This window comes from Wickerhamomyces ciferrii, contig 00028 (genome assembly GCF_000313485.1).
Source record: "Wickerhamomyces ciferrii WGS project CAIF00000000 data, strain NRRL Y-1031 F-60-10, contig 00028, whole genome shotgun sequence".
In the NCBI taxonomy this organism is placed as follows: Eukaryota; Fungi; Ascomycota; class Saccharomycetes; order Phaffomycetales; family Wickerhamomycetaceae; genus Hansenula; species Hansenula ciferrii.
The window spans coordinates 1-23,471 of NW_011887712.1; the positions used below are offsets into that span (position 1 = coordinate 1).

At 29.3% G+C, this 23,471-nt stretch overlaps 17 protein-coding genes across 17 annotated transcripts; 10 read left to right on the forward strand and 7 right to left on the reverse strand.

Annotated features, from left to right (window-relative positions):
* Positions 1-320: 320 nt before the first annotated feature.
* BN7_1247 (uncharacterized protein) lies at positions 321-1,895 on the forward strand (the record flags this gene model as incomplete). Its single annotated transcript, XM_011278070.1, has 1 exon — positions 321-1,895. One exon carries the CDS (start codon positions 321-323, stop codon positions 1,893-1,895), a length of 1,575 nt encoding a protein of 524 aa, XP_011276372.1.
* A 56-nt stretch (positions 1,896-1,951) lies between these two features.
* BN7_1248 (FKBP-type peptidyl-prolyl cis-trans isomerase) lies at positions 1,952-2,559 on the reverse strand (the record flags this gene model as incomplete). Its single annotated transcript, XM_011278071.1, has 2 exons — positions 1,952-2,414; positions 2,540-2,559. 2 exons carry the CDS (start codon positions 2,557-2,559, stop codon positions 1,952-1,954), a joined length of 483 nt encoding a protein of 160 aa, XP_011276373.1.
* Positions 2,560-2,638: 79 nt separating this feature from the next.
* On the forward strand, positions 2,639-3,736 carry ACL4 (Acl4p; the record flags this gene model as incomplete). Its single annotated transcript, XM_011278072.1, has 1 exon — positions 2,639-3,736. One exon carries the CDS (start codon positions 2,639-2,641, stop codon positions 3,734-3,736), a length of 1,098 nt encoding a protein of 365 aa, XP_011276374.1.
* A 179-nt stretch (positions 3,737-3,915) lies between these two features.
* NBP2 (adaptor protein NBP2) lies at positions 3,916-4,668 on the reverse strand (the record flags this gene model as incomplete). The annotated part of the gene is made up of 1 exon (XM_011278073.1): positions 3,916-4,668. One exon carries the CDS (start codon positions 4,666-4,668, stop codon positions 3,916-3,918), a length of 753 nt encoding a protein of 250 aa, XP_011276375.1.
* Positions 4,669-5,613: 945 nt separating this feature from the next.
* Positions 5,614-6,297, forward strand: CWC15 (U2-type spliceosomal complex subunit CWC15; the record flags this gene model as incomplete). The annotated part of the gene is made up of 1 exon (XM_011278074.1): positions 5,614-6,297. The coding sequence occupies one exon, from the start codon at positions 5,614-5,616 to the stop codon at positions 6,295-6,297; it is 684 nt and encodes a 227-aa protein (XP_011276376.1).
* A 70-nt stretch (positions 6,298-6,367) lies between these two features.
* Positions 6,368-7,315, reverse strand: CTP1 (Ctp1p; the record flags this gene model as incomplete). The annotated part of the gene is made up of 2 exons (XM_011278075.1): positions 6,368-7,231; positions 7,292-7,315. 2 exons carry the CDS (start codon positions 7,313-7,315, stop codon positions 6,368-6,370), a joined length of 888 nt encoding a protein of 295 aa, XP_011276377.1.
* Positions 7,316-7,573: 258 nt separating this feature from the next.
* On the forward strand, positions 7,574-7,951 carry BN7_1253 (uncharacterized protein; the record flags this gene model as incomplete). Its single annotated transcript, XM_011278076.1, has 1 exon — positions 7,574-7,951. The coding sequence occupies one exon, from the start codon at positions 7,574-7,576 to the stop codon at positions 7,949-7,951; it is 378 nt and encodes a 125-aa protein (XP_011276378.1).
* Positions 7,952-8,554: 603 nt separating this feature from the next.
* On the forward strand, positions 8,555-9,688 carry LEU5 (coenzyme A transporter; the record flags this gene model as incomplete). Its single annotated transcript, XM_011278077.1, has 1 exon — positions 8,555-9,688. The coding sequence occupies one exon, from the start codon at positions 8,555-8,557 to the stop codon at positions 9,686-9,688; it is 1,134 nt and encodes a 377-aa protein (XP_011276379.1).
* A 78-nt stretch (positions 9,689-9,766) lies between these two features.
* Positions 9,767-10,837, reverse strand: IFA38 (ketoreductase; the record flags this gene model as incomplete). Its single annotated transcript, XM_011278078.1, has 1 exon — positions 9,767-10,837. One exon carries the CDS (start codon positions 10,835-10,837, stop codon positions 9,767-9,769), a length of 1,071 nt encoding a protein of 356 aa, XP_011276380.1.
* A 354-nt stretch (positions 10,838-11,191) lies between these two features.
* On the reverse strand, positions 11,192-11,446 carry BN7_1256 (uncharacterized protein; the record flags this gene model as incomplete). The annotated part of the gene is made up of 1 exon (XM_011278079.1): positions 11,192-11,446. The coding sequence occupies one exon, from the start codon at positions 11,444-11,446 to the stop codon at positions 11,192-11,194; it is 255 nt and encodes an 84-aa protein (XP_011276381.1).
* Positions 11,447-12,132: 686 nt separating this feature from the next.
* Positions 12,133-13,965, forward strand: CDC6 (AAA family ATPase CDC6; the record flags this gene model as incomplete). Its single annotated transcript, XM_011278080.1, has 1 exon — positions 12,133-13,965. The coding sequence occupies one exon, from the start codon at positions 12,133-12,135 to the stop codon at positions 13,963-13,965; it is 1,833 nt and encodes a 610-aa protein (XP_011276382.1).
* Positions 13,966-14,271: 306 nt separating this feature from the next.
* Positions 14,272-15,222, forward strand: CDC28 (cyclin-dependent serine/threonine-protein kinase CDC28; the record flags this gene model as incomplete). Its single annotated transcript, XM_011278081.1, has 1 exon — positions 14,272-15,222. The coding sequence occupies one exon, from the start codon at positions 14,272-14,274 to the stop codon at positions 15,220-15,222; it is 951 nt and encodes a 316-aa protein (XP_011276383.1).
* A 181-nt stretch (positions 15,223-15,403) lies between these two features.
* On the reverse strand, positions 15,404-16,717 carry BN7_1259 (tRNA threonylcarbamoyladenosine dehydratase; the record flags this gene model as incomplete). The annotated part of the gene is made up of 1 exon (XM_011278082.1): positions 15,404-16,717. One exon carries the CDS (start codon positions 16,715-16,717, stop codon positions 15,404-15,406), a length of 1,314 nt encoding a protein of 437 aa, XP_011276384.1.
* A 268-nt stretch (positions 16,718-16,985) lies between these two features.
* Positions 16,986-18,905, forward strand: GUF1 (GTPase GUF1; the record flags this gene model as incomplete). The annotated part of the gene is made up of 1 exon (XM_011278083.1): positions 16,986-18,905. The coding sequence occupies one exon, from the start codon at positions 16,986-16,988 to the stop codon at positions 18,903-18,905; it is 1,920 nt and encodes a 639-aa protein (XP_011276385.1).
* A 247-nt stretch (positions 18,906-19,152) lies between these two features.
* Positions 19,153-20,319, forward strand: SER1 (O-phospho-L-serine:2-oxoglutarate transaminase; the record flags this gene model as incomplete). Its single annotated transcript, XM_011278084.1, has 1 exon — positions 19,153-20,319. One exon carries the CDS (start codon positions 19,153-19,155, stop codon positions 20,317-20,319), a length of 1,167 nt encoding a protein of 388 aa, XP_011276386.1.
* Positions 20,320-20,408: 89 nt separating this feature from the next.
* On the reverse strand, positions 20,409-21,323 carry MEC3 (Mec3p; the record flags this gene model as incomplete). The annotated part of the gene is made up of 2 exons (XM_011278085.1): positions 20,409-21,230; positions 21,297-21,323. The coding sequence occupies 2 exons, from the start codon at positions 21,321-21,323 to the stop codon at positions 20,409-20,411; spliced, it is 849 nt and encodes a 282-aa protein (XP_011276387.1).
* Positions 21,324-21,911: 588 nt separating this feature from the next.
* On the forward strand, positions 21,912-22,940 carry GCD7 (translation initiation factor eIF2B subunit beta; the record flags this gene model as incomplete). The annotated part of the gene is made up of 1 exon (XM_011278086.1): positions 21,912-22,940. The coding sequence occupies one exon, from the start codon at positions 21,912-21,914 to the stop codon at positions 22,938-22,940; it is 1,029 nt and encodes a 342-aa protein (XP_011276388.1).
* Between the last annotated feature and the right edge of the window lie 531 nt (positions 22,941-23,471).

The following is a 23,471-nucleotide window of genomic DNA, read 5'->3' on the forward strand; positions in this document are numbered from 1 at the left end:
CTCCCTCAAAAAAATCTACATTTTTTACGGCCACGACTTTTTTCAATTTTAGGGGCACGCCCCATACAAAAAAAATTAGCTTCTCGTTAATGGTGTATTATCGAGAGTCATATACATACTGAATTTTAAAAGCAATGATATCAGTGTAGTCTAGTCTTTGGTTACACTATGCATAGTGGTTTAATGCATTCCTTGTAATTGCCTTGTGATTCCTTGTCTGGTAATATAAATACTCAACTTTCCCCAGATTAATTTGAATCTTTATGTTTTATACTATCCTATATTAAGCTGGTACTTATATCAATATTCAACAACATACCATGAGTTCAAAAGCTGAAACAAAAGGTGAATCCACCCATGTGGAAAACTACAACATGGATGAAATCAAACCAACAATATCACAAACAGAATCAATAACCAAACCTGATGTTCCAATAATAAGTGAAGAATTACAACATAATTTAGAAATCCCAGATTCTTTAAAACATTTATCAGAAGAAGAATTTAAAGCTTTGGAAATCAAAACACGTCGTAAAATTGATTTTAGAATCTTACCAATGGTTGTATTCATTTATATTTTAAATTATTTAGATAGAAATAATATTGCAAGTGCAAGATTAGGTGGTCTTGAAGAAGATTTAGGCCTAAAGGGAAATCAATATCAAACATGTATTTCAATTTTATTTGTTGGTTATATCTTGATGCAAATTCCATCAAATATGATTTTAAATAAATTAGGTAAACCTTCATTATTCATCACTGTTATTATGACTGCTTGGGCTATTATTTCAACTTGTACAGGTGCTGTTCAATCTTACAAGGGGTTAATGGTTGTTAGATTATTATTAGGGTTTGTGGAAGCTGGGTTTTTTGGATCATGTTTATATTATCTTTCATGTTGGTATTCAAGAAAAGAATTAGGTGTTAGAAATTCAATCTTATACAGTGGGTCCCTATTTTCAGGTGCATTATCTGGATTAATTGCAAGTGGTATTATTGAAAAAATGGATCATGTTAGAGGTTTAAGATCTTGGAGATGGTTATTTATTATTGAAGGTTGTATCACTGTCGGTACTGTTCCATTTGCTTATTTTATCTTACCTGATATGCCATCAAATACCAAGTTCTTATCTCAACAAGAAAAAGATATTATAATGTGGAAATTAAGAGCTGAAGTTGGTCAAGATGATTCAGATTCTGAAAATCAAGAATCTTATAAATCTACTTTATTATTAGCTTTAAAAGATATTAAAGTTTGGTGTGTTACTGGTATTTTAAGTTTTATTGTTAGTGCAGCTGGTGTTACAAATTTTTTCCCATCAGTTGTGGAAACTTTAAATTTTGATAGATTTACTACTTTGGGTTTAACAGTTCCACCATATATTTTGGCAGTTATTGCAACATGGATTTGGGCAAGACATGCAGATAAAACAGGTGAAAGATTTTGGCATGTTGTTATTCCATTATTTTTCTCATTAATTTCATTTATTATTGCAGTAGCAACAACAAATGTTGGTGCAAGATATTTTGCAATGTGTTTAATGATTCCATCAATTTATTGTTCATTTACAACAGTGTTATCATGGATGTCAAATTGTGTTCCAAGACCTCCATTAAAAAGAGCTATTGCATTATCATTAATGAATTGTTTATCAAATTCTGCATCTATTTGGAATTCTTATCTTTATCCTTCTTCAGCTGCTCCAAAATATTTAATTGCATTTGTTTGTAATTGTGTTTTTGTTGTTTGTGCAATTTGTATTGCTTTAATTTTAAGAACAAGATTAATGGTTTTAAATAATAGAATTGAAAGAGGTACAATGAATTGGGAAAAAGAATTGGGTAAAGGTAATGATGGATCTAAAATCACACCAGATTTTAGATTTTTATTTTAATCTTTATTCCTATAATAAATTTATTTTGCTTTTATACAATAATTGTAGCTCAAAAATCATAACTCATCTCTAACTGGTGGTGTATAACCTTTAATACCAACCAATTCAATAGTGAAAATCAAATCAGCATCAGGTGGAATAGATCTACCAGCACCTCTTTTACCATACCCTAAATGTGAAGGAATTGTTAATTTTCTCTTTTCACCAATACACATATTTAATAAACCAGTATCAAAACCTGAAATCAATTGACCAACACCAGCTTTAACTTCTAATGGTTGACCACGATCAAGGGAACTATCAAATTTTGAATTATCTTCTTTTAAGAATCCTGAATAATGAACTTGAACTGTATCACCTTTTTGAACTTTACGTAAACATTCATCTGTTGGGATTTTTTTGGTGATTCCAATTTGTAATTTTTCTTCAGCAATGACTAGTGCTAAAAGAGAGAATAATGCAGTGAATATAGATAATAACTTCATCTTAGTCTCATAAAGACTGTGTTTTGTATGAATTCTAGTATAATTGTTATAAAGGTGTTCAAAATGTTCAAAATATTCAAAGGGTCGAAAAAGAATTCGCGGAAGATCATCGATTACATAACCAAAGTTTTTAAATTTTTTTAATAAATTCTTTTATACCCATCATAAAGAAAACCCATATATACTATGGTGATAATCACTTTTGATCTTTTTATTTAAATAACTAGTACTCAAAGACAGTCACACACACACACAACAATGGAATTAAGTCAATTAATAATAGAAACCAGGAAATTCCTAGGACTTTCACAATTCAAAGAAGCTTTAAAATTATTAAAAAAATATAAATCTCAATTTAATGAATCATGTGAATTTTTACAAATTTTTGGTGAAACTTATTTAGAAAATGGTAAAGTTGAAAAAGCTTATGAATTCTTGGAAAAATCATGCTCAATGGATTTAGAAGGTCATTATGGATCAGAAAAATTTTTTTATTTAGGACAAATAATTGGTGGTTCCAAGGGGATTGAATTTATTGATCATGGTATTAATCAATTAACTACAAAATTACAACAAAATGAAGAATCATCAGAAATAACAAAGAAACAATTGATCAAGAAATTAAACCAAGGTTTATTTGCAGAGATTGAAATTTGGATGACTGATTTATGTATGGAACCTGAAGCCGAGACAAAATGTAATGAATTAATTAATCAATCATTAACTATTGATGATTCAAATCCTGAAAGTTGGTCATTATTAGCTTCAATTAGAATTAGTCAACAACGTGACCAGGAAGCTTCGGAAGCTATTACAAAAGCATGGGATTTATTTGAATCTAAAAAAACTGGATTAGAAGATAATAACAATATAAATACTGGCGAATTAGATTCAGAAGACCTAAGTAATGAATATGTTGAATTGATACAACCTTTGATTACATTGGCTAGATTTTCTATAGAATTGGGACTTTATGAATTAGGTGGAGTTATTGCTTCAAATGTTCGTGATATTGATGAAGATAATGTTGAAAGTCTTTATTTAGAAGGTTTTGCAAATTATTTAATTGTTAAGAAGCATCAATATGATTCAAAATTCCCAAATTATGATGCTGATCAATTTGATGGGTTTATAATTAATTCTGGAGATGTTAAATTTAATGAAAATTTAAAACAAGTTAAATTAAATTTAGAACAAGTTTTAAAAATTTCAAATCAATTTGATGTTGATGAAGATATTATAAATCATTCACAATTTTTAATTTCAGAGATTGGAGATTTTAAAATTGATGATGATTTGGATATAAATATTGATGAAAATAATTGGGAAGATAAGATTAATAGTGATGAAGAGTAGATTAAATAACTATATAATATAATGTAAATTATATCGTTTTTAAGGAACCAATACATGTAGATTAAAATTACAAATTCAAAACGTTCTTAATTTAAAACAAATAATTATACAAGGAAAAAATAAAACCACAATTAAAAACAAACATCACACACTTAGACAGTAGCAACAGCAACAACAAATCATTTATCAAGATTTATATCCCCAACATTTGGTAATTCATCATCATCTTCATCAATCCAATCACTTTCATTATCCTCTATTATACCATCATTATTTTCACCTTGTATAATCCCAGGTAAAAAAGGTTTTGGTTCATCAAAATATTCTAAATCATTAACTAATTGAACATATTCTTCAGGGACAAGACCAGTTTCACCAGTTTGAGAATCTTCAGCAACTAACCAACCTTGACCATGTCTATAAGAGATCCAAATGATTTGACCTTCTTTAAGGGCAACTTCATTATCATTTTCAGGTTGGAAATCAAATAATGCTATAGCTTTACCATGAATTTCATCACTTGATGATATGGAAAATTCAAATTCATTTTTAGAATCATCTTTAATCATTGGTGTTTTTAAATCAGGATCTTCTTTCCATGGAGGACCATCTTCAAAATAATAATTTTTCGGTATATTTATTATAGAATTTTTGAAATTTTTTTTATTCTCTATGATTTTGGTTCGTTGTTCTTCTGATAATTCATCTAGATCTTCATGTTCTTCATCCTCAAAACAATCAGAATCTTCATCAATTAAATATTGTGAATAATTTATTATACCATAATGTAATTCATCATTTTCATCATATGCAAAATCTTTAACACTAATCATTGTGGAAGGTTTAATTTGAGTTGTTGGTTCTATATTTGATTTAATTTTTTGTACATTATTGATTTCATTATTTTCAATTGAAATTTCTTGTTGTGACATTTATATTTAAACTGTATTGTATATATATTTTATATTATCTTCTTGATCAATCCACCAATTGACTAAAATCACCACTTTTTAAATGAACCCCAAATGTCAATCTTTAACTTCCAACACACACACACACCACTTTAAAATAAATCAAAATCACAAATCACCAAATATCAAACAATATCTTAAACAGAGCCACTTCAAATGCGCTGCTTTCAAAAACCCAATTTTCTTCTAGTTAACAAGCACAACCAAACCACAGATTATCCTTTAGTACTTAACAACAACCTTTTGAACCAAAGGTATATACACTCTTCTTTAATAAAGACTTGTGGAAATTTGAAATTAATATATTTATTGAAATTTGTTGATTGTATTGAAATTTGAATTTTTCTATAAATAAAAATGATCGCGATTATCAAAATTATAAAAATTTACCCGGAAATGAAGAAATATAGGAAGAAGTATAATAAGAACTAGTAGAATTACACAAGAAATGAATGAAAGTGAATAGATATTAGTTGATAGAGCTGATCATCATTGATTAGGTTGTTCTATATACTATGTGTTATTCAGTGGTGTTGATCATATTATATCATGGTTCTATAAGGGTTCTCGAATGGTTGTTTAAAGATGAAACATGCCATCATTAAAGCATTTGTGCTCCAACAAACATAATCACATGGTAAAAAATGGAGCTGAATAGTTTTTCATTTATTTAACTATATATATATCAACTACCCATCATTATTATAAGAGTATATTGAGTATTGGATCTTTTAGTTATTACTTTATTAAAAAATTTGGGTAATTATTCACTGTCATTTCAAAAAGTGTATCTATATTTTTTAGTTTTCAAGATCTAAAAAGTTAAATTTAAATTGTTTTATACGACAAAGAACAACAAAATACTAGAAAGAATACAACACAGAGTATATTAAGACAAAGCTCATAATGACCACTTCTCATAGACCCACATTCGAAACAAGAAAGGGAAGAGACCTTCAACCAACTTCTATAGTTCATTCTAGAAGTATAGCAGCTCATAAACAATTAAAATATAGGAAAGTTAATAATAATACCACAGGGATTAATCAAGATGATGCAAAGGAGAAATTTAATGAATTAAAGAAAGATTTGATACAAAGAGAAAAATTACATTATGGTGATAAGCAAGGTGATCATGGTGAACCATTAAGGATTAAAGATCAAGATCAAGAAGAAACTTTTGAAGAAAGAAGAAGAAGAGTTGCTTCTGAAATTAAAGATTTAGATGATAGTAGTGAAGAGGAGGAGGAAGAGGAAGATAGTGATGATAGTGAAGAAGATGGTAGTGACAGTGACAGTGACGATGATGAAGCTGAGTTATTAAAAGAATTAGAACAAATTAAAAAAGAACGTGCAAAAGCTGCTGAAGATGAAGAACTACGGAAAAGGGAATTAGAAGTTATGAATTCAAATCCATTAATAAATATAACCCCTATTGAAGGGGGTAATAAAATACGAAAGAATTGGAGACAAGATAAAGTTTTCAATTTTAAGAATAATCAAGAAAAATCCAAGACTGATGATGATTATGTTAATGATTTACTTAGATCTGATTTCCATCAAAAGTTTTTGAATAAGTATGTTAAATAAATACACCAAGTAATTACAAGATAGTTATAAAACTCTATACTTTTATTAATGTAATTGTTGTCTATGTTATCTATGCCAAAACAACTAAAACTTTTTCATAAATAGTGAAAACAATACCACCACTTAAAATCAATCTACCTAATCTTGGAGTAGCACCCTTCCAAAAAGTTTTCAATCCTTCCGTTTTAAAAATTTGAATAAAACAATCAACAGTACTTTTATATTTATCCCCTGCCCCCAGGGCTTGCATACGAGTTTTAACAGTATCAATAGGCATTGTAGTATAAACAGTAACAATCCCACTAAAAGCACCCACCACAAAAGTTAATCCAGAACTTAATGGTTGATTAGGTGGTGTATTTGAAGTTGATTGTATAAAAGTCTTGATTTGATTATAACAACCTAATCTAACAGCTTGGTTTGAAGCTTGACGTAAAGAAACTGGTAAAATACCCGCATATAAACCCCTAAGACCAAGATCTTTAACACATCTAAATGGTGTTAATGGACCTGAACCATATTTTGGTAATTTTGATTGTTTATCATCAATAAGGGCAGTTTTAATAGCTTCAAATGGTGTAACTGCAACAACAGATTCTAATAATCCAGCACCAAGACCAGCAATAACACCTCTTGGACCTGAAAGTTTCCCATCTTTATCAGCTAATAATTTTTTAATTGAATCGAATCCTAAAAATCTAACAGAAGCTTTGACTGTATTACCAACAACAAAAGCAGGACATCCAGTATAAAGGGATGAGATACCTTGGGTTTTAGCAGTGTTATAAATTAATACTAATGGGTTTCTTGATGCTTTGGAGGAACGGTCTACTAATTGTAATCTTGTTTTAGCAAATTCGAAAGGATATGTTATTACACCTTCTATGGCACCTGCTGTACCACCTGCAATGAATGAATGAATTGGATCAATTTGCTTAAAAGCGTAGTGTTAGTGGTGTTCAGAGTTTTGAATGGGAGTAAGAGTTGGACATACTTTTTTCTTGTCTTGGGTACTCATTTTATGTTTTGATTGTATGTGAATATTGAATGTTGGTGTTTTTCAGTGTTTGAATCTTATCAGATTTTAGATTTTGTATGAATCATTTTTCATTTTGACAGGAAAAAAAAAATAAAATTGAAGAAATTAAAAAAATGAAAACACACGCGAATTTTATTTGTTTACTTTTGAAAAACAAATAAGATCAATAAAATCATTAAGAACTTCAACAACTAGAACACCAACTATCAACTATCATCAACTATCACAATCATCATCATGGTCACCTACACACAAGAAGAAAAGAACAAACTCACCACCAGATTCGAAAAACAAGCCGCTGAAAGGAAACAATCTCTTGAAGAAGAACTTCAAAAATTAACCAAAACATTTATAAATAAAATTGAAAGAAGATCTCAAAGAATTCCTAAGAAATTCATGGATTTAAAAATTAAAGATGTATTAGATGTTGAAAGAGATCATAAATTAAAATTATATAGTCTTTTGAAAGATATTAGTTTGATGAAAAGGCAATATCAAGGGGGGATGATTGATAAAGAGACTCAATTGGAGATTTCTAAACAGGTGAAGAAACAAGAGAAGGAATCAAGGATGGAGAAGTTGAAAAAGAAGAGGAATTCAAGAGTTAATAAATAGTGGTTGTTGTTATATAATCAAAGGAATATTGATAATTAAAGAAGATAAATGTATGGGGTTCTGAAGTAGATATATATAACTCAGATGATGATTATAATATGATTACTAAAGTATGCTAATTACATATTGATCATGGTATTGTGTTGGCTAAGGTGTTGACTGATATAAGTGTTAACTGTGGACTGTTAGTAATGTATTCAAATAAATATACAATACACAATAAATACACTATAATACAATAATACTACTATAACAACAATAATATTAATATGACGTAAACCCCCACTCTAAGCACTAAAATTTAAATGACCCGTTTAATTTTTGACAGATTTTTTATTTTTTTTAACTTTCCATGAAAAACAAAAAATTAAAATTAAAACAGAACAGAAAGAAAATAATCAACTCAATAAACAACTCATAAACAATATTGAGTACTATATTCAAAACTATTTATACTTGCATTTAATCTTCATATTCATATCCACTCAACAACACCCTTCATCTTTTGCATTATCACACATTATCAAATCACACTACTACCAAAAATCAAAGTGGAGTTAACATCACAATACAATACAGAGCATATACATAAATGATTTTAAAATGTCTTCTAAAAACTTATATATAAATCAAGATACAAAACTATCACCCATCATAAACAACACCAAAATACATACTGATGATTCAACACCATTTGAATCAAAAGCTTCCCTAGATAAATCAAGTATTGAATACATCATCAAGACAGGTCTTGCAGGTGGGTTAGCAGGTTGTACCGGAAAGACTTTAATAGCACCATTAGATCGTATCAAAATCCTTTTTCAAACTTCAAACCCCCAATATGCAAAATATTCAGGTTCAATATTTGGTATGATCAAAGCTGGGAATCAAATTTTTAAAAATGATGGTATCCTGGGGTTTTTCCAAGGTCATAGTGCAACTTTATTAAGAATTTTCCCTTATGCTGCTATAAAATTTGTTGCTTATGAACAAGTACGAAGAATCTTGATCCCAAATGATTCTTATGAAACTTCAATTAGAAGATTATTATCTGGGTCCATAGCGGGCTTGTGTTCAGTTTTTATAACTTATCCATTAGATCTTATTCGTGTTAGATTAGCTTTTGAAACCAAAAAAACTTCATCCCACAATGGAAGATTAATAACAACAATAAAACAAATTTATAAAGAACATCCAACCCTAAATAAAGATTTAGTTTTTATAAATCAATTGAAAAAAACCCTACCACATTCAATATCAAATTTAACAAATTTTTATAGAGGTTTTATACCAACTATAATGGGTATGATCCCTTATGCAGGAGTTTCATTCTGGACACATGATTTAATCCATGATATTTTCCGTCATCCTTTATTATCATCATATACCTTAGATCAAGAAATACCCACACTTGATCAACAACAAACCTCAGGAGGTTTAGGCTCAAGAGGTAGAACTCCATTAAATACATGGGCTCAATTATTAGCTGGTGGTCTTGCAGGTATGTTTTCACAAACTGCAGCATATCCTTTTGAAGTTATAAGGAGAAGATTACAAGTTGGTGGTGTTAATAATGGGAAATTTATAGGTATAAGAGAAATGGCGTTGAAAATTTGGAAAGAACGTGGTGTTAAGGGGTTTTATGTTGGTTTAAGTATTGGTTATATAAAAGTTATTCCAATGGTTGCTTGTTCATTTTTTGTTTATGAACGGACGAAATTTAAATTAGGTGTATGAAGAAACACCCAACATTTTCAAAAATATTTGTATAAAGTTATATACATATATACATATATATGTCATGTAGAGAAGAGTTTATTGTTTTTTAGCTTCTGCTTCTAAACGAGCTTGTTTCTTCAAAGCCCTAATTCTAATACTCTTATGCATATTAAAATTCAACCCATTCGCAAATTTACTATAAATCCCCACTGTATTTTCAATCCCAAAATGCATTAAAGCATGAGTCCAATAAGGAGTCGAGGTAGCATACCTTTCCTGTGCACCTGAACGGGAACCAACACTTGATAAAACACTTTTGACAAATTGCTTTGGGTTAGGGATTGTTGCTGATGAATATTTAATTTTGGACATTGATGAAGTGACTAAATATGATATAATTAATTCAACGTCAATACCTTCATTTTTTAATTCACCAGATAATGCAGAGGACCAATTTTGTAAGAAGGCTTTTGAACCTGAATATGTAGCTAAATAAGGAGTTGGTAATAATCCACCAAATGAACCCATTGTTAAGATTAATCCACGGATTCCCTTGGAAGATTTGATAGTGTTTTGAATAATTGGAGCGATTATTTGGGTTGTTTTTAAAGTGGAAATGTTATTAATTGTAATTATGTTTCTTAATTCTTCATCTTGGGTTTGTAAAAAAGGAACAGGAATTGAATGAGATTGACCAACGTTATTAATCAAGATAGTGATTGGTAAATTCTTAGTAAATTGACTAATTAATTCATAATTTGATGGTTTATCAGTAGAAAAATCAATAGCTAATGTCTTTGTTTCAACTTTAAATTCAGAGGAAATTTCTTCTGATAAAATTTCTAATTTTGATTGAGTTCTTGAAATTAACAAGATATTGAAACCTTTTGATGCTAATTGTTTAGCATATTCTTTACCAATCCCATCAGAAGCACCAGTAACAACAGCCCATTTGGCTCCCCCTTTGCCATCACCCTTGGTTGACTTAACAGCACCATATTTTTTATAATTAATTGAAGGTTTTAAAAAAATATCAAAAATTAATGAACTAAAACTTAATGAAAATGTAGTTATTTTAAAAATACCAATGGATAATGCGGTATATAATAAAATATTTAATAGTTTACAATCATTTGTTAATTCTTTTATTCCTTCAAAAAATGACATCTTAGGAATATTTATGAGGTAGTTGTTTGAATAATGGGTATATAATAGGAGAAGAAATGTAAAGATATATTTCAACGCGATTCCCTTTTTTTTAATTCAATTCGCGAATAAGTGATGGATCTTGTTGATTATGTCAGCGTGTTCCAGATTTGAATTATATAAACTACAAATTATATGAGTTTAAATGCAAATTAAATATAGATTAATATGGTTGTATGAGTGAGTGACAAGTCCTGCTTGTATGTGTGTATGCTGTCTTTTAGCTTCTTGAGCTGGCTTTTTAGCTATTTTTTTAGCCAGTTTTCTTATTTGTACCAATTGACTTAAGAATAATATATTCAATTCAAATTTAAATCAAATTTGTTCATTAATACGATCTAATGATAAACTTAACGTTCCATCAATATTTCTAATCCTCATAGGATCTTTTGGTTTAGCATTAATTTCATTCAATTTCCTCTTTTTGGTTGGGAATTCTTCATCTAATGTCTCCACAGTTATTATATTATTACCAAATTCTAAATTTGATATTAAATTTTCAAGTTTTTCATTTTCAACTTTGATATCATTTGCATTTTTTAAATTATTTAATTTGTTTATTTCATTCATAAGGATTTGTTTTTCTTGATCTAATCCATATATCTTGGTTTTCAAATTAAGTATAAGATCTTGATGTTTTTGATTTTTATATAATTGATCATAAGCATCTTGTAATTGTTTAGATCTATTGAGCCTGGGATCAGGGATTTCATTTTCTGTTTTTTTCTCCAGTAGAACTAATTCAATTCGATCTTTAATGGTTAGTCAATATAATATTGAAGGTTATTTGATATACTAACCTTTACCTTTTGAAGTATCTATTTTATATTTCTTTCCAATTTGCGCTAAATACTTCCATCTTTCTAATTCAAATTGCATCTCCATCATGAAAATCAGAGTAATGTAACAATAACCAATAACACAATCAACAATGATAAAACAATTCACAATAATCAAATCACAATCAAATCATAAATCACTATCAATTAGAATCCATTTGTATTACATAACCAAAGAAAAACGCGACACGTAAAAATTAAAACATTCGCGAAATTATTTTTTGACGCGCTTTTTTTTTTTTTTTTTATTTTTTTAAATTCTTTCAATTTACCGAATTGGGAAATATTTTGAACTAAATTAAATGCATACGATTTCTATTTCAATTATAAAACAAACCAAAGATCCGTGGAATACCATTACATACCATTTTAAACACAACAATCATTATCACCTCCATTATAAACTATAGATTTACAATGTCCCAATCAACTCCATCAACTACAATTACTCCAACTACTCCAACTACTCCTGGTAGAGTTTCAAAAGTTTTATCAATGTTAAAATCTTCATTAACTCCAAATTCAATTCAACCAAGATCAAGAAAAAGATCAAGTTCAACAATTAATGGGAATAAGATTTCTATTCCAATGAGTCCTGGTCAAAGTCCTGTTAAAGTTCAATCTCATATTCAAAATTTTGAAAATCTTGAACAAAGTCCTATAAAGAGACAAAAAATTCAACATTCATTAGAATCACCACCAAATACACCAACAAAATCAAAACCATCAACTACAACAACTCAAATTCAATCAACAACTATTCAATCACCTGTTAAAAAACTTGATTTCAAACAATTTATAACAAAACCAAATGATTCATTAATTTCACCACCTGTTACACCAATTAAATCTGATAAAGATGTTTTAATATCTGAAAATTTATTAACTACAAAAAAATTGAATTTAATTGAACATAATCCAGAAGAAGATAAAGAAAATATTGAACCAAAAACTCATGAACCACAACAAACTCAACCTCAAAAATCTATATATGCAGAAGCTAAATCACTTTTCCAAAGAAGTTCATTAATAACAAATACATTTACACTCCCACAAAGAGAACAAGAATCTCAAGCATTCCAACAATTCATTGAAAACAACCTTTCATCTCAAACTTCAAATTCATTATATATAAGTGGTCCACCTGGTACTGGTAAAACTGCACAAACATTATTAACATTATCTAAATGGATAAATACAAATCAACATGGTGTTCAATTAAGTTCGGTTGATTCTCAACAGTTGAAAATTGGTTATACAATGATTAATTGTATGATTTTACCACAAATTAAATATATTTTTCAAGATATTTATAAAAATTTAACAGGGAAAAATTGTTCATCAATAATAAATTCAAAAACTGAATTATTAAATTATTTAACCTCTGGTGATGATCAAATGAATATTATTGTTTTAGATGAATTAGATAAATTAATCACTCAAGATCAACAAATATTATTTGAATTATTTTCTTGGACAATTCAACCAAATTCTAAAATTATTTTGATTGGGATTTCAAATTCTTTAGATATGATTGATAGATTATTACCAAGATTGAAAATTAATGGATTAAATCCAAATACTTTATCATTTTTACCATATACTTCAGAACAAATCAAACAAATTATAATATCAAAATTGAAAACTTTAATTCCATCAAGTTCAAATTCAAATGAAATTCCAATAATTCATCCTGCTGCTATTCAATTAGCTGCTAAAAAATCATCAAATAACACAGGTGATTTAAGAAAAGCATTTGATATATGTAGAAGTTCAATTGAAATTGTGGAAAAAGAAGTTCGTGGTAATATATTACAAGAAAATTCAAATCATTTAATGTTGAATTGGGAAACTGCACCAAAAGTTAAAATTAATCATATTGCTAGAGTTTGTGCTTTAGTTTTCGATAATCATCAAACTCAAAGATTGAAGAGGTTAAATTTACAACAAAAATTTATAATTTGTGTTTTAATTAAGAAAGAATCTGAAAATCAAGGTATTATAACAATGAATTCATTATTTGAATATTATATTCAAAATATTAAAATTGATAAATTGATTGGTGTTTTGAAAAAAGGTGAATTTTTAGAGGTCTTGACTGCATTAGAAAGTATTGGTGTTATTAAGATGATTAGATCTAATAAAGAATATTCACAAATGAAATTGAATTCAAGTTTAAGTAAAAAAGATTTGAAATTAATTGTTCAAGGTATAAACATTTTGGAAACTTTCATGGAAGGATTGGTATAAGCCCATGAGCTTTATGATAAAAACAACTTATTTAGTTCGATATTGCATATATATTGGTTATAGCTAGTACTAGACCATTGTTAATAAATAATAATATAATAATAATTACTTAACTATGTATTACTCTTACTAAGCACACCGCTACACCCTTACATAATCCAATGTTTTGATTTCAATTTTTCTTGTTTTGGATTTCAATTTCTTTTACATACCAAAAAAATCGCGTTTTTAAATCAAAAACAAATTCAAATTCAGAAACTCAGCGGCTGATAATACCAGAAAATATCAGTAATAATAGATTCCAGGATGCCAGAGTTGTCAAACTACCAGCGCTTGGAGAAGGTTGGTGAAGGGACCTACGGGGTCGTTTATAAGGCCTTGGATATTAAGCATAACAACAGAGTGGTTGCTCTAAAGAAGATTAGATTGGAATCAGAAGATGAAGGTGTTCCATCAACAGCCATTAGAGAAATCTCATTGTTGAAAGAAATGAGAGATGAAAACACAGTTAGATTATACGATATCATTCATTCAGATTCACATAAATTATATTTGGTTTTTGAATTTTTAGATTTGGATTTGAAAAAATATATGGAATCTATCCCAGCTGGTGTTGGACTTGGTGCTGATATGATTAAAAGATTTATGATGCAATTGGTTAAAGGTACTGCGTATTGTCATGGTCATAGAATTTTACATAGAGATTTGAAGCCTCAAAACTTGTTGATTAATAAAGAAGGTAATTTAAAATTAGCTGATTTTGGTCTTGCTCGTGCTTTTGGTGTTCCATTAAGAGCTTATACTCATGAAGTTGTTACATTATGGTATAGAGCTCCTGAAGTCTTACTTGGTGGGAAACAATACTCTACTGGTGTTGATGTATGGTCTATTGGTTGTATCTTTGCAGAAATGGTTAATAGAAAACCTTTATTTGCAGGTGATTCAGAAATTGATCAAATTTTTAGAATTTTTAGAATCTTGGGTACACCAAATGAAGATATTTGGCCTGATGTTACTTATTTACCAGATTTTAAACCAACTTTCCCTAAATGGAATAGAAAGGATTTACAACAAGCTGTTCCTTCATTAGATGCTGCAGGTGTTGATCTTTTAGAACAAATGTTAATTTATGATCCAGCTGGTCGTATCTCTGCTAAACGTGCTTTATTACATCCTTATTTCCAAGAATCATCTGAAACTGCTCAAGAATATCATCAACAAAGTTCAGTTCCAATGGGTGCTTCAGTCTTTGCTTAAATTCAATTCAATTTTATCATATATACCCCCTTCTCTTATAAGAGAGATACAAAAAAAAATTATATAATTCATTTTATTCGGTCATTTAGGTTTACATGAAATCATCTTTTAATGCAATGTTATCAAGTTATAAAATACAATATTCTATCAATGTAATCTATGTACAAAACTTCTTAAAAATTTATCTAAAATTTTCATAATATTCCTCTTCTTTAAATCTTTTTTCAACTAATTTTAAAACTTGTTCATCATAAACATCTTCAAGTGCTTTACCACCATTTAAAACATGATCTTCATGGAATTTTTGTTCTTCTTTAGTTAAAACAACAACATTTGTTAAACTAACTGGTCTTTTTGGATCCCATTTAGATAATGTTAATCTTGTACTAAAACCTGAAACTGGTGATTTACCTCTAAATACTTCTTCAACAATATATGGAACTTCTTTTAATGCAATTGGGATTCTTTGATCATGACCAATTCTTGATTGTTGGCCTGCAAGACTTTGGAAAATACCATCATAAACTTTAATTCTATTCTTACCTTCAATTGGTTCAATTGGATAACCTGCAATTGATGTCAAAATATATGAAACTATAGTTAATCCAAACATTGCAGGCATTGTACCTAAAACAGGTAAAATTCTAACTCTAAAATCCTTTAGGGCACTTAATTCATCAACTTTACCTTTTTGAAATTCATCTTCAGGTAATGGTAATAATTGAGCTTTTTTAGGATCGGGTTTTTCTGCACTGAAAACAACTGGAATATTTTGTGTGATACCTCTTTTTTTCAAACGACGTCTAACTGATCTTGCTAATTGATCTTCTTCAGTTGTTGATATATCACCAATATTAATTCTTGTTGGATCACTTTTACATGCTGCACCCATTGAACTAATAATTCTTAAATCATGTTGTTTAACAAATGTTAATAAATCAACTTTTGTATCTATATTATCAATACAATCAACAACAAATGTTGGTCCTCCATGTAATAATAATTCTTCTGCATTTGGTAAATGCCATAATTGATTAATAGCTTCAATTTGTGCCCATGGTGCAATTTTTAATAATTTTTGTTTTAAACAATCAACTTTTGATGTCCCCACATCTTCTAAAGTAGCAACAGCATGTCTATTTAATGAACTTAATGAAACTTGATCAAAATCAATGATTCTGAGCTTTGAAATCCCAGAACGGATCAACATTGTTGCAACCCAAGATCCAACACCACCAGCTCCGACAACAACAACAAATTCTTCTCTAATTTTAGCCATACCTTCTTCACCTAAAAATGCATAATTTCTAGCTAATTGTTCTTTGATTAATTCTTCATCATGTTGTATTTCTCCTTTTCTAATTTTTTGTAATTTTTTTTCAGATTTTGATGATGATGTATTAGTTTCATAATATTGATGATATGCTTCTTTTAAAGCTAGGGCTAAAGCAGCACCTGTGATACCAGCAGCTGCTAGTTTTCCATAAGATGACATGGTATATTATATTGGACACCTTTTTGTATTATTGTTATTTCTGTTTTGTATGATTTGTGTCAAAAAAATCCAGACTAAAATATTAAATTTCTGTTGAAAAAAAAAAAAAAATAAAAATCTTTATATCGCTGTGGCTCTTAACGAGATCTAAATAAAAAAAAAGAATTCGCGAATAAAAGTCAATAAAGTTGAAAAAATATCAATATTAACGTAATCAAAGATTCATCAACAAAGCGTTATTTTCGTTAAAAAGGTATATTTCATGATAATGCTCAGGTCCAAGATCCCAAACATAAGCACTTTATTTAGAAGAACCCCGGTAATACGGCGTGGTATTGCCTCAAATCACAAGGAAAAACCAGTTGAAAAAACATTACAACAACGTATAAATGAAATACCCATTGAAAATTATAGAAATTTCTCCATTGTGGCACATGTTGATCATGGGAAGTCTACATTAAGTGATAGATTATTAGAAATGACTGGTGTTGTGAAACCGGGGCAAAAACAAGTGTTGGATAAATTAGATGTTGAAAGGGAAAGAGGTATTACTGTGAAAGCTCAAACTTGTACAATGTTTTATAATTATAAAGGGAAGGATTATTTATTGCATCTTGTGGATACACCTGGTCATGTTGATTTTAGAGCTGAAGTCTCAAGAAGTTATGCCTCATGTGGTGGTGCCTTATTATTAGTTGATGCTTCACAAGGTGTTCAAGCTCAAACTGTTGCAAATTTTTATTTGGCTTATAGTATGAATTTACAATTAATTCCAGTTATAAATAAAATTGATTTGGATAATGCAGATATACCAAGAGCTTTGGATCAAGTGGAAAATACATTTGAATTGTTAGCTGATGAAACTATTCAAGTATCTGCTAAAACTGGTAAAAATGTTGAACAAATCTTACCTGCAATTATTGAAAGAATTCCACCACCAGTTGGGAAATTAGAACTGCCATTAAGAGCTTTATTAGTTGATTCTTGGTATGATACTTATCTTGGTGTTGTTTGTTTGGTTCATGTTGTTGATGGGACTATTAAAAAGGGTTCCAAAGTTATGTCACCACATTCTGGTAAAAAATATGATTGTAAAGAAGTTGGTATAATGTATCCTAATAAAATCCAAACTACAACTTTAAGTGCTGGACAAGTTGGTTATATTGTCCCAGGGATGAAAGATTCATCTGAAGCCATGATTGGTGATACATTTATGAATGTTTCAGATCCTGTTGAACCATTACCAGGTTTTGAAGAACCAAAACCAATGGTTTTCGTTGGTGCTTTCCCTGCAGATCATACAGAATTTGATGCATTTGATGATCATATGCAACATTTAGTATTGAATGATCGTTCAGTTACACTACAAAGAGAAACATCGAATGCTTTAGGTCAAGGCTGGAGATTAGGATTTTTAGGTTCATTACATGCTTCAGTTTTCAAAGAAAGATTAGAAAATGAATATGGTGCTTCATTAATCTTAACATCACCAACCGTGCCTTATAAAGTTGTTCATAAAGATGGTAACGAGGAGATTGTTACAAATCCAGATGATTTCCCTGATGTCTTGAGTAAAAGATTTGCAGTTTCACGTTTAGAAGAACCTTATGTTGAAGCTATAATGACATTCCCTCAAGAATATTTAGGTACAGTGATTAAACTTTGTGATGGTAATAGAGGTATCCAAAAGGAAATTTCATTTTTAACAACTGGTCAAGTCTTATTAACTTATGATTTACCTTTAGCACATTTAGTTGATGATTTTTTCGGGAAATTAAAATCTTCAACAAGAGGTTATGCATCTTTAGATTATGAAGATAGTGGATATAGAGAATCCGATATTGTTAAATTAGAATTATTAGTCAATGGTAAAGGTGTTGATGCCCTGGCACAAGTTATGCATAGATCACAAACAGAATCAGTTGGTAGAGCATGGTGTAAAAAATTTAGAGAACATGTTAAAAATCAAATGTTTGAAGTTGCCATCCAAGCTAAAGCAGCTGGTAAGATCATTGCAAGAGAAACTATCAAAGCGAAAAGAAAAGATGTCCTACAAAAATTACATGCCTCTGATATTTCAAGAAGAAAGAAATTATTGGTGAATCAAAAAGAAGGTAAAAAGAGAATGAGAGCCGTGGGTAATGTCTCTATAAACTCGGATGCCTACCAATCCTTCCTACGTCGTTGATCCATCGCCTCTGTATATATAGAATCCCATACAAAATTGCATATAATAGAATATTAGAATATAAATATTTATTTATTGAAAATGGTTATACTGCTTTGTAATCACTTACATAATTCGCGATTTTCGTAAGTAATTTAAATTATTTTGTAAAGTTGACTTTGTCTGGAGATGACTCTAAGCGACAAAAAGAAAGAACCATTATATCAATTAGATCTTTTAGGTGAAGAAGATATTATAAGGATCAATCATGAGTCAAACATTAGAAAGAGAAGAACCACATTACTTCGGTGCTGGTCCAGCTGTTTTACCAACCTCTGTTTTACAACAAGCTGCTTATGATTTGATAAATTATCAAGGTATTGGATTAGGTGTTGGTGAAATTTCTCATCGTTCAGGCCCAGCAAATGATGTTATTGAAAACACAAAGAAACATTTCAAAGAATTGTTATCAATTCCAGATACTCATGAAGTTTTCTTCTTACAAGGTGGTGGTACTTCTGGATTTTCATCAATTGCAACTAATTTATTAGCTTCATATGTTAAAAAAACTGGTAAAAAGGGTAAAGGTGCTTATGCTATAACTGGTTCATGGAGTAAAAAAGCTTATGAAGAAGCTGAAAGATTAGGAGTTGAAACTGAAGTTTTAACAGATTCTAAAAAAGTTTATGGATCATTTGGTAAAATTCAACCAGTTTCTGAATGGAAACAACCAGATCCAAAAGATACAGCTTATGTTTATTATTGTGATAATGAAACTGTTAATGGTGTTGAATTCCAATCAGAACCACAATTCGAAGGTATTGAAATTGTCGCTGATTTATCATCAAATATTTTATCACGTAAAGTTGATGTTAGTAAATATGGTTTAATCTTGGCTGGTGCTCAAAAAAATGTTGGTTTAGCTGGGTTAACTGTTTATATCATCAAGAATTCATTATTAGAACAAGCTTCAGATGATGAATTAAAAGCTTTAAACGCTCCATTATCACCAATTGCATTCCATTATCCAACTGTTGTTAAAAATAATAGTGCTTATAATACAATTCCAATTTTCACTTTACATATTTTGGATTTAGTTTTACAAAATTTAATTAAACAAGGTGGATTAACAACTCAACAAGAAATTAATGAACGTAAAGCTAAAAAATTATATGAAGTATTAGATCAATATCCTCAATTATTTAATTTACCAGTTGATAAATCTGTTAGAAGTAATATGAATGTTGTTTTCACAATTAATGGTGAAGGTTTAGAAGAATCATTCTTGAAAGAAGCTGGTGAAGCTAAATTAACTGGTTTGAAAGGTCATCGTTCAGTTGGTGGTATTCGTGCATCTTTATATAATGCTGTTACAGAAGAGACTGTTGATTTATTAGTTGATTTTGTTAAGAAATTTGCTGAAGCTCATAAATAAGGGTCATGTTTATTAGTTATTAGTTTAAATTTTCATCGTTAGTTTTTAAATATAGAGTTTTGATGTTTTGTATGCTTTTTCCATGTTGTTCATTGATTAACACCACTTATAAAGTAGATAATTTCACATGATTCATCATCATCAAGATAACAATGTAAAACTAAAGCTTCTTCTTGACTTATAATTAAAACTAAATTTTTACAAATATCACAGATTCTTGAACCTAATTTCCAATCTTTTAATTTAACTAATATTTCAAAATTTTCATCATCTTCATCATCTTCAATATTCGTTAAAGAATCTTTTTTTTGTTGAACTTGAAGTTTTTCATTCCATGTTATTGTAACATTTAAATTATTTTCCTCTTGAACATTTAATGATAATGAACCTTTCTTTGAACCTATAATCTTAAGGAAATTGACACTTCTGTATCTATCAATTCTCTTGAATAATGAACTAATATCAGGTGGTAATTTCATCAATACATCAACATTTGATAATTCAGGTTCATTAATTCTTTCATCACTTTCTTTTCTTAATAATCTAACAGATATACTAAAAGTATGAGTCACTGTATTTGTAGTGGATATAGTATCATCAAAGAAAACAGCAAGACTTGCACTTCTTTTACCAGAATCATTACCCTTTTTCTGTAATCGTATAGCTAATTTATCAGAATTTGATTTTTCAAATTGTTTCAATACTTGTAATAATTGTTCAATATTCATTTCAAAACTTATGGTATTATCACGTAATGATTCAACTTCATAGTGTTCAAATAGGTTATTGGATAGTTTACACCATACTTGTGGTTCATTCAAAGCAGCAGATATGATGTTTAAATGAGTTGGAGTGAATCTTAATACACAATATTTCCGTAGACCAATGATTGAAGCAAGGGTATCTAAAAGCTCAATTGTTAGTATATATGATCAATTATAAGTCCCATGATTATACGCACTTCGTAGCTTATCAACCTGTGTCATATAAATCTTTAGCTTCATTTTGCCTGGGGTCTTATCAATTATAACTCAGATCAAATCAAATCAAATCAAGTTTTCCAATAGTTAATACTCATCTCTTTATATGCCAAAACGCGAAACAAAACACGAAATATTAACTATGGGAAAACCACTACACACTTAGATAACAGCGAGGTAATGGTGGATTTTCTCCCAGAAAAAACATAATTATCACCAATATTCATCTTAGTATCACACAGCTCTTTAACTAACTCAATATCTTAGATAATCACAGTGTTATATTCAATTCTAATAAAAACATATCCTGCCCTTACCGCTTTCCCATACTTCAAAGTGTTAACCGGCTCAAAGTTTTCCCATTCCCTCACAGAAAAAAATCTCAAAAAAAATTATAAACTTTGCACTAAAAAACCAACATTTCATTGATTTGAATCTTGAATAAGGTTAATTTATTACATACAAAAGAGATATCACACAATGTCCACACAAGTGAAGGACATTAACTACCAGATCGATGCTTTCATCGAGTAAGTTCACCCTGTTTCCCATCTTTATACACCCAATTGATGGTTCTTTTAGTGTTTTTTTAGGGCTACAGATGACTAACACATGTTGAATAGAAAGCTAAAACGTCGTCAAATCTCTGGTTCATATTTTGTTGCTTTAGAAACTTGTCAATTATTAATGAGAGTCATCTCTGCTGCTAGATGGAATAACACAAACCAATTGATTGAACAAATACGGCAATTGGGTAAAACTTTGATTAATGCTCAACCAAGAGAATTTACTTGTGGTAACATTATAAGAAGAGTTTTAGCTATAATAAGAGATGAAGTTTATGAGACTACTGAAAATGAAAATATGACACCAATGATTTCTTCAATGTTTAGTTTATTAAGTACTAATGTTGAAAAAAAAGAACCTATTGCTCCTCCTGTACCTACAAATCCAAGAATTCATCATAATAAAAATCATGATCTAAGGTCAATTATTATACAAGGTATTAGAGATTTAATTGATGAAATTTCAAATATTGATGATGGTATTGAAGCCATGTCTGTTGATTTAATTCATGATAATGAAATCTTATTAACTCCAACTCCTGATTCCAAAACTGTTTTAAAATTTTTATTAAAAGCTAGACAAAAAAGAAAATTTACTGTTTTAGTTACTGAATGTTTCCCAAATAGAACTTCCATCGCTCATAGTTTTGCAAAAGAATTATCAGATGCTAAAATTGATACAGTGGTGATACCTGATTCTCATGTCTTTGCAGTAATGTCAAGAGTTGGTAAAGTTATAGTTGGTGCAAGATCTGTTTTCGCAAATGGTGGTACTGTATCAAGTGCAGGTGTTGCAGCAGTTGCTGAATGTGCTAAAGAACATAAAACTCCTGTTTTTTCAGTTGCAGGTCTTTATAAATTAAGTCCAACTTATCCATTTGATGTTGAAAATTTAATTGAAGTTGGTAATTCTGGTAAAGTTATAAATTTTTCTGAAAGTAATTTAGTTCAACATGCTGATATTACAAATCCATTATTTGATTATATCCCACCTGAACATATTGATATCTACATCACAAACATGTATGTATTCATTCATCCATTCCCTGTGGTTTTTTGGGCGAAATTTTACTAACATATATCTTATAGTGGTGGTTATGCCCCAAGTTTCATTTATCGTATTGTCCTTGACAATTACAAAAGTGAAGATGTTGATCTTGATTAGTTCTTTTTATAGACTCTTCAAATCAATAATGATTAATTATGCATTAAACCTCCACTCGTAAGAACCTTTATTCTCTTTTGTCATTATATATAGTGTTTTTTTGTTTTACAATGATTCAATTGAATCATGCCCTGTGCCTCGCTCGGCCTAATTTTTCCATATTTAGGTCTTGAGCTGGATGCTTCTTCTTTACAAGATAAAGAATTTAGTTTAATGGGCTATAATGATTTTGAAATCTTCCTTTGAGTGCGATTTCACCAAGGTTTGAAATACCCAGGGTGCAATTGTAATTATAAGATTTCACATTTCTTTTAAAAATAATCAAATTTTTGTGTTTGATTATAAGCGATGTAGTTTTCTTTAATAAAAGTTTTTATTTTTTTGCTTTAGAATGGATTAAAAAGTTGTAGTTTATTAGATCTCAGTTATCTTACGTGTCTT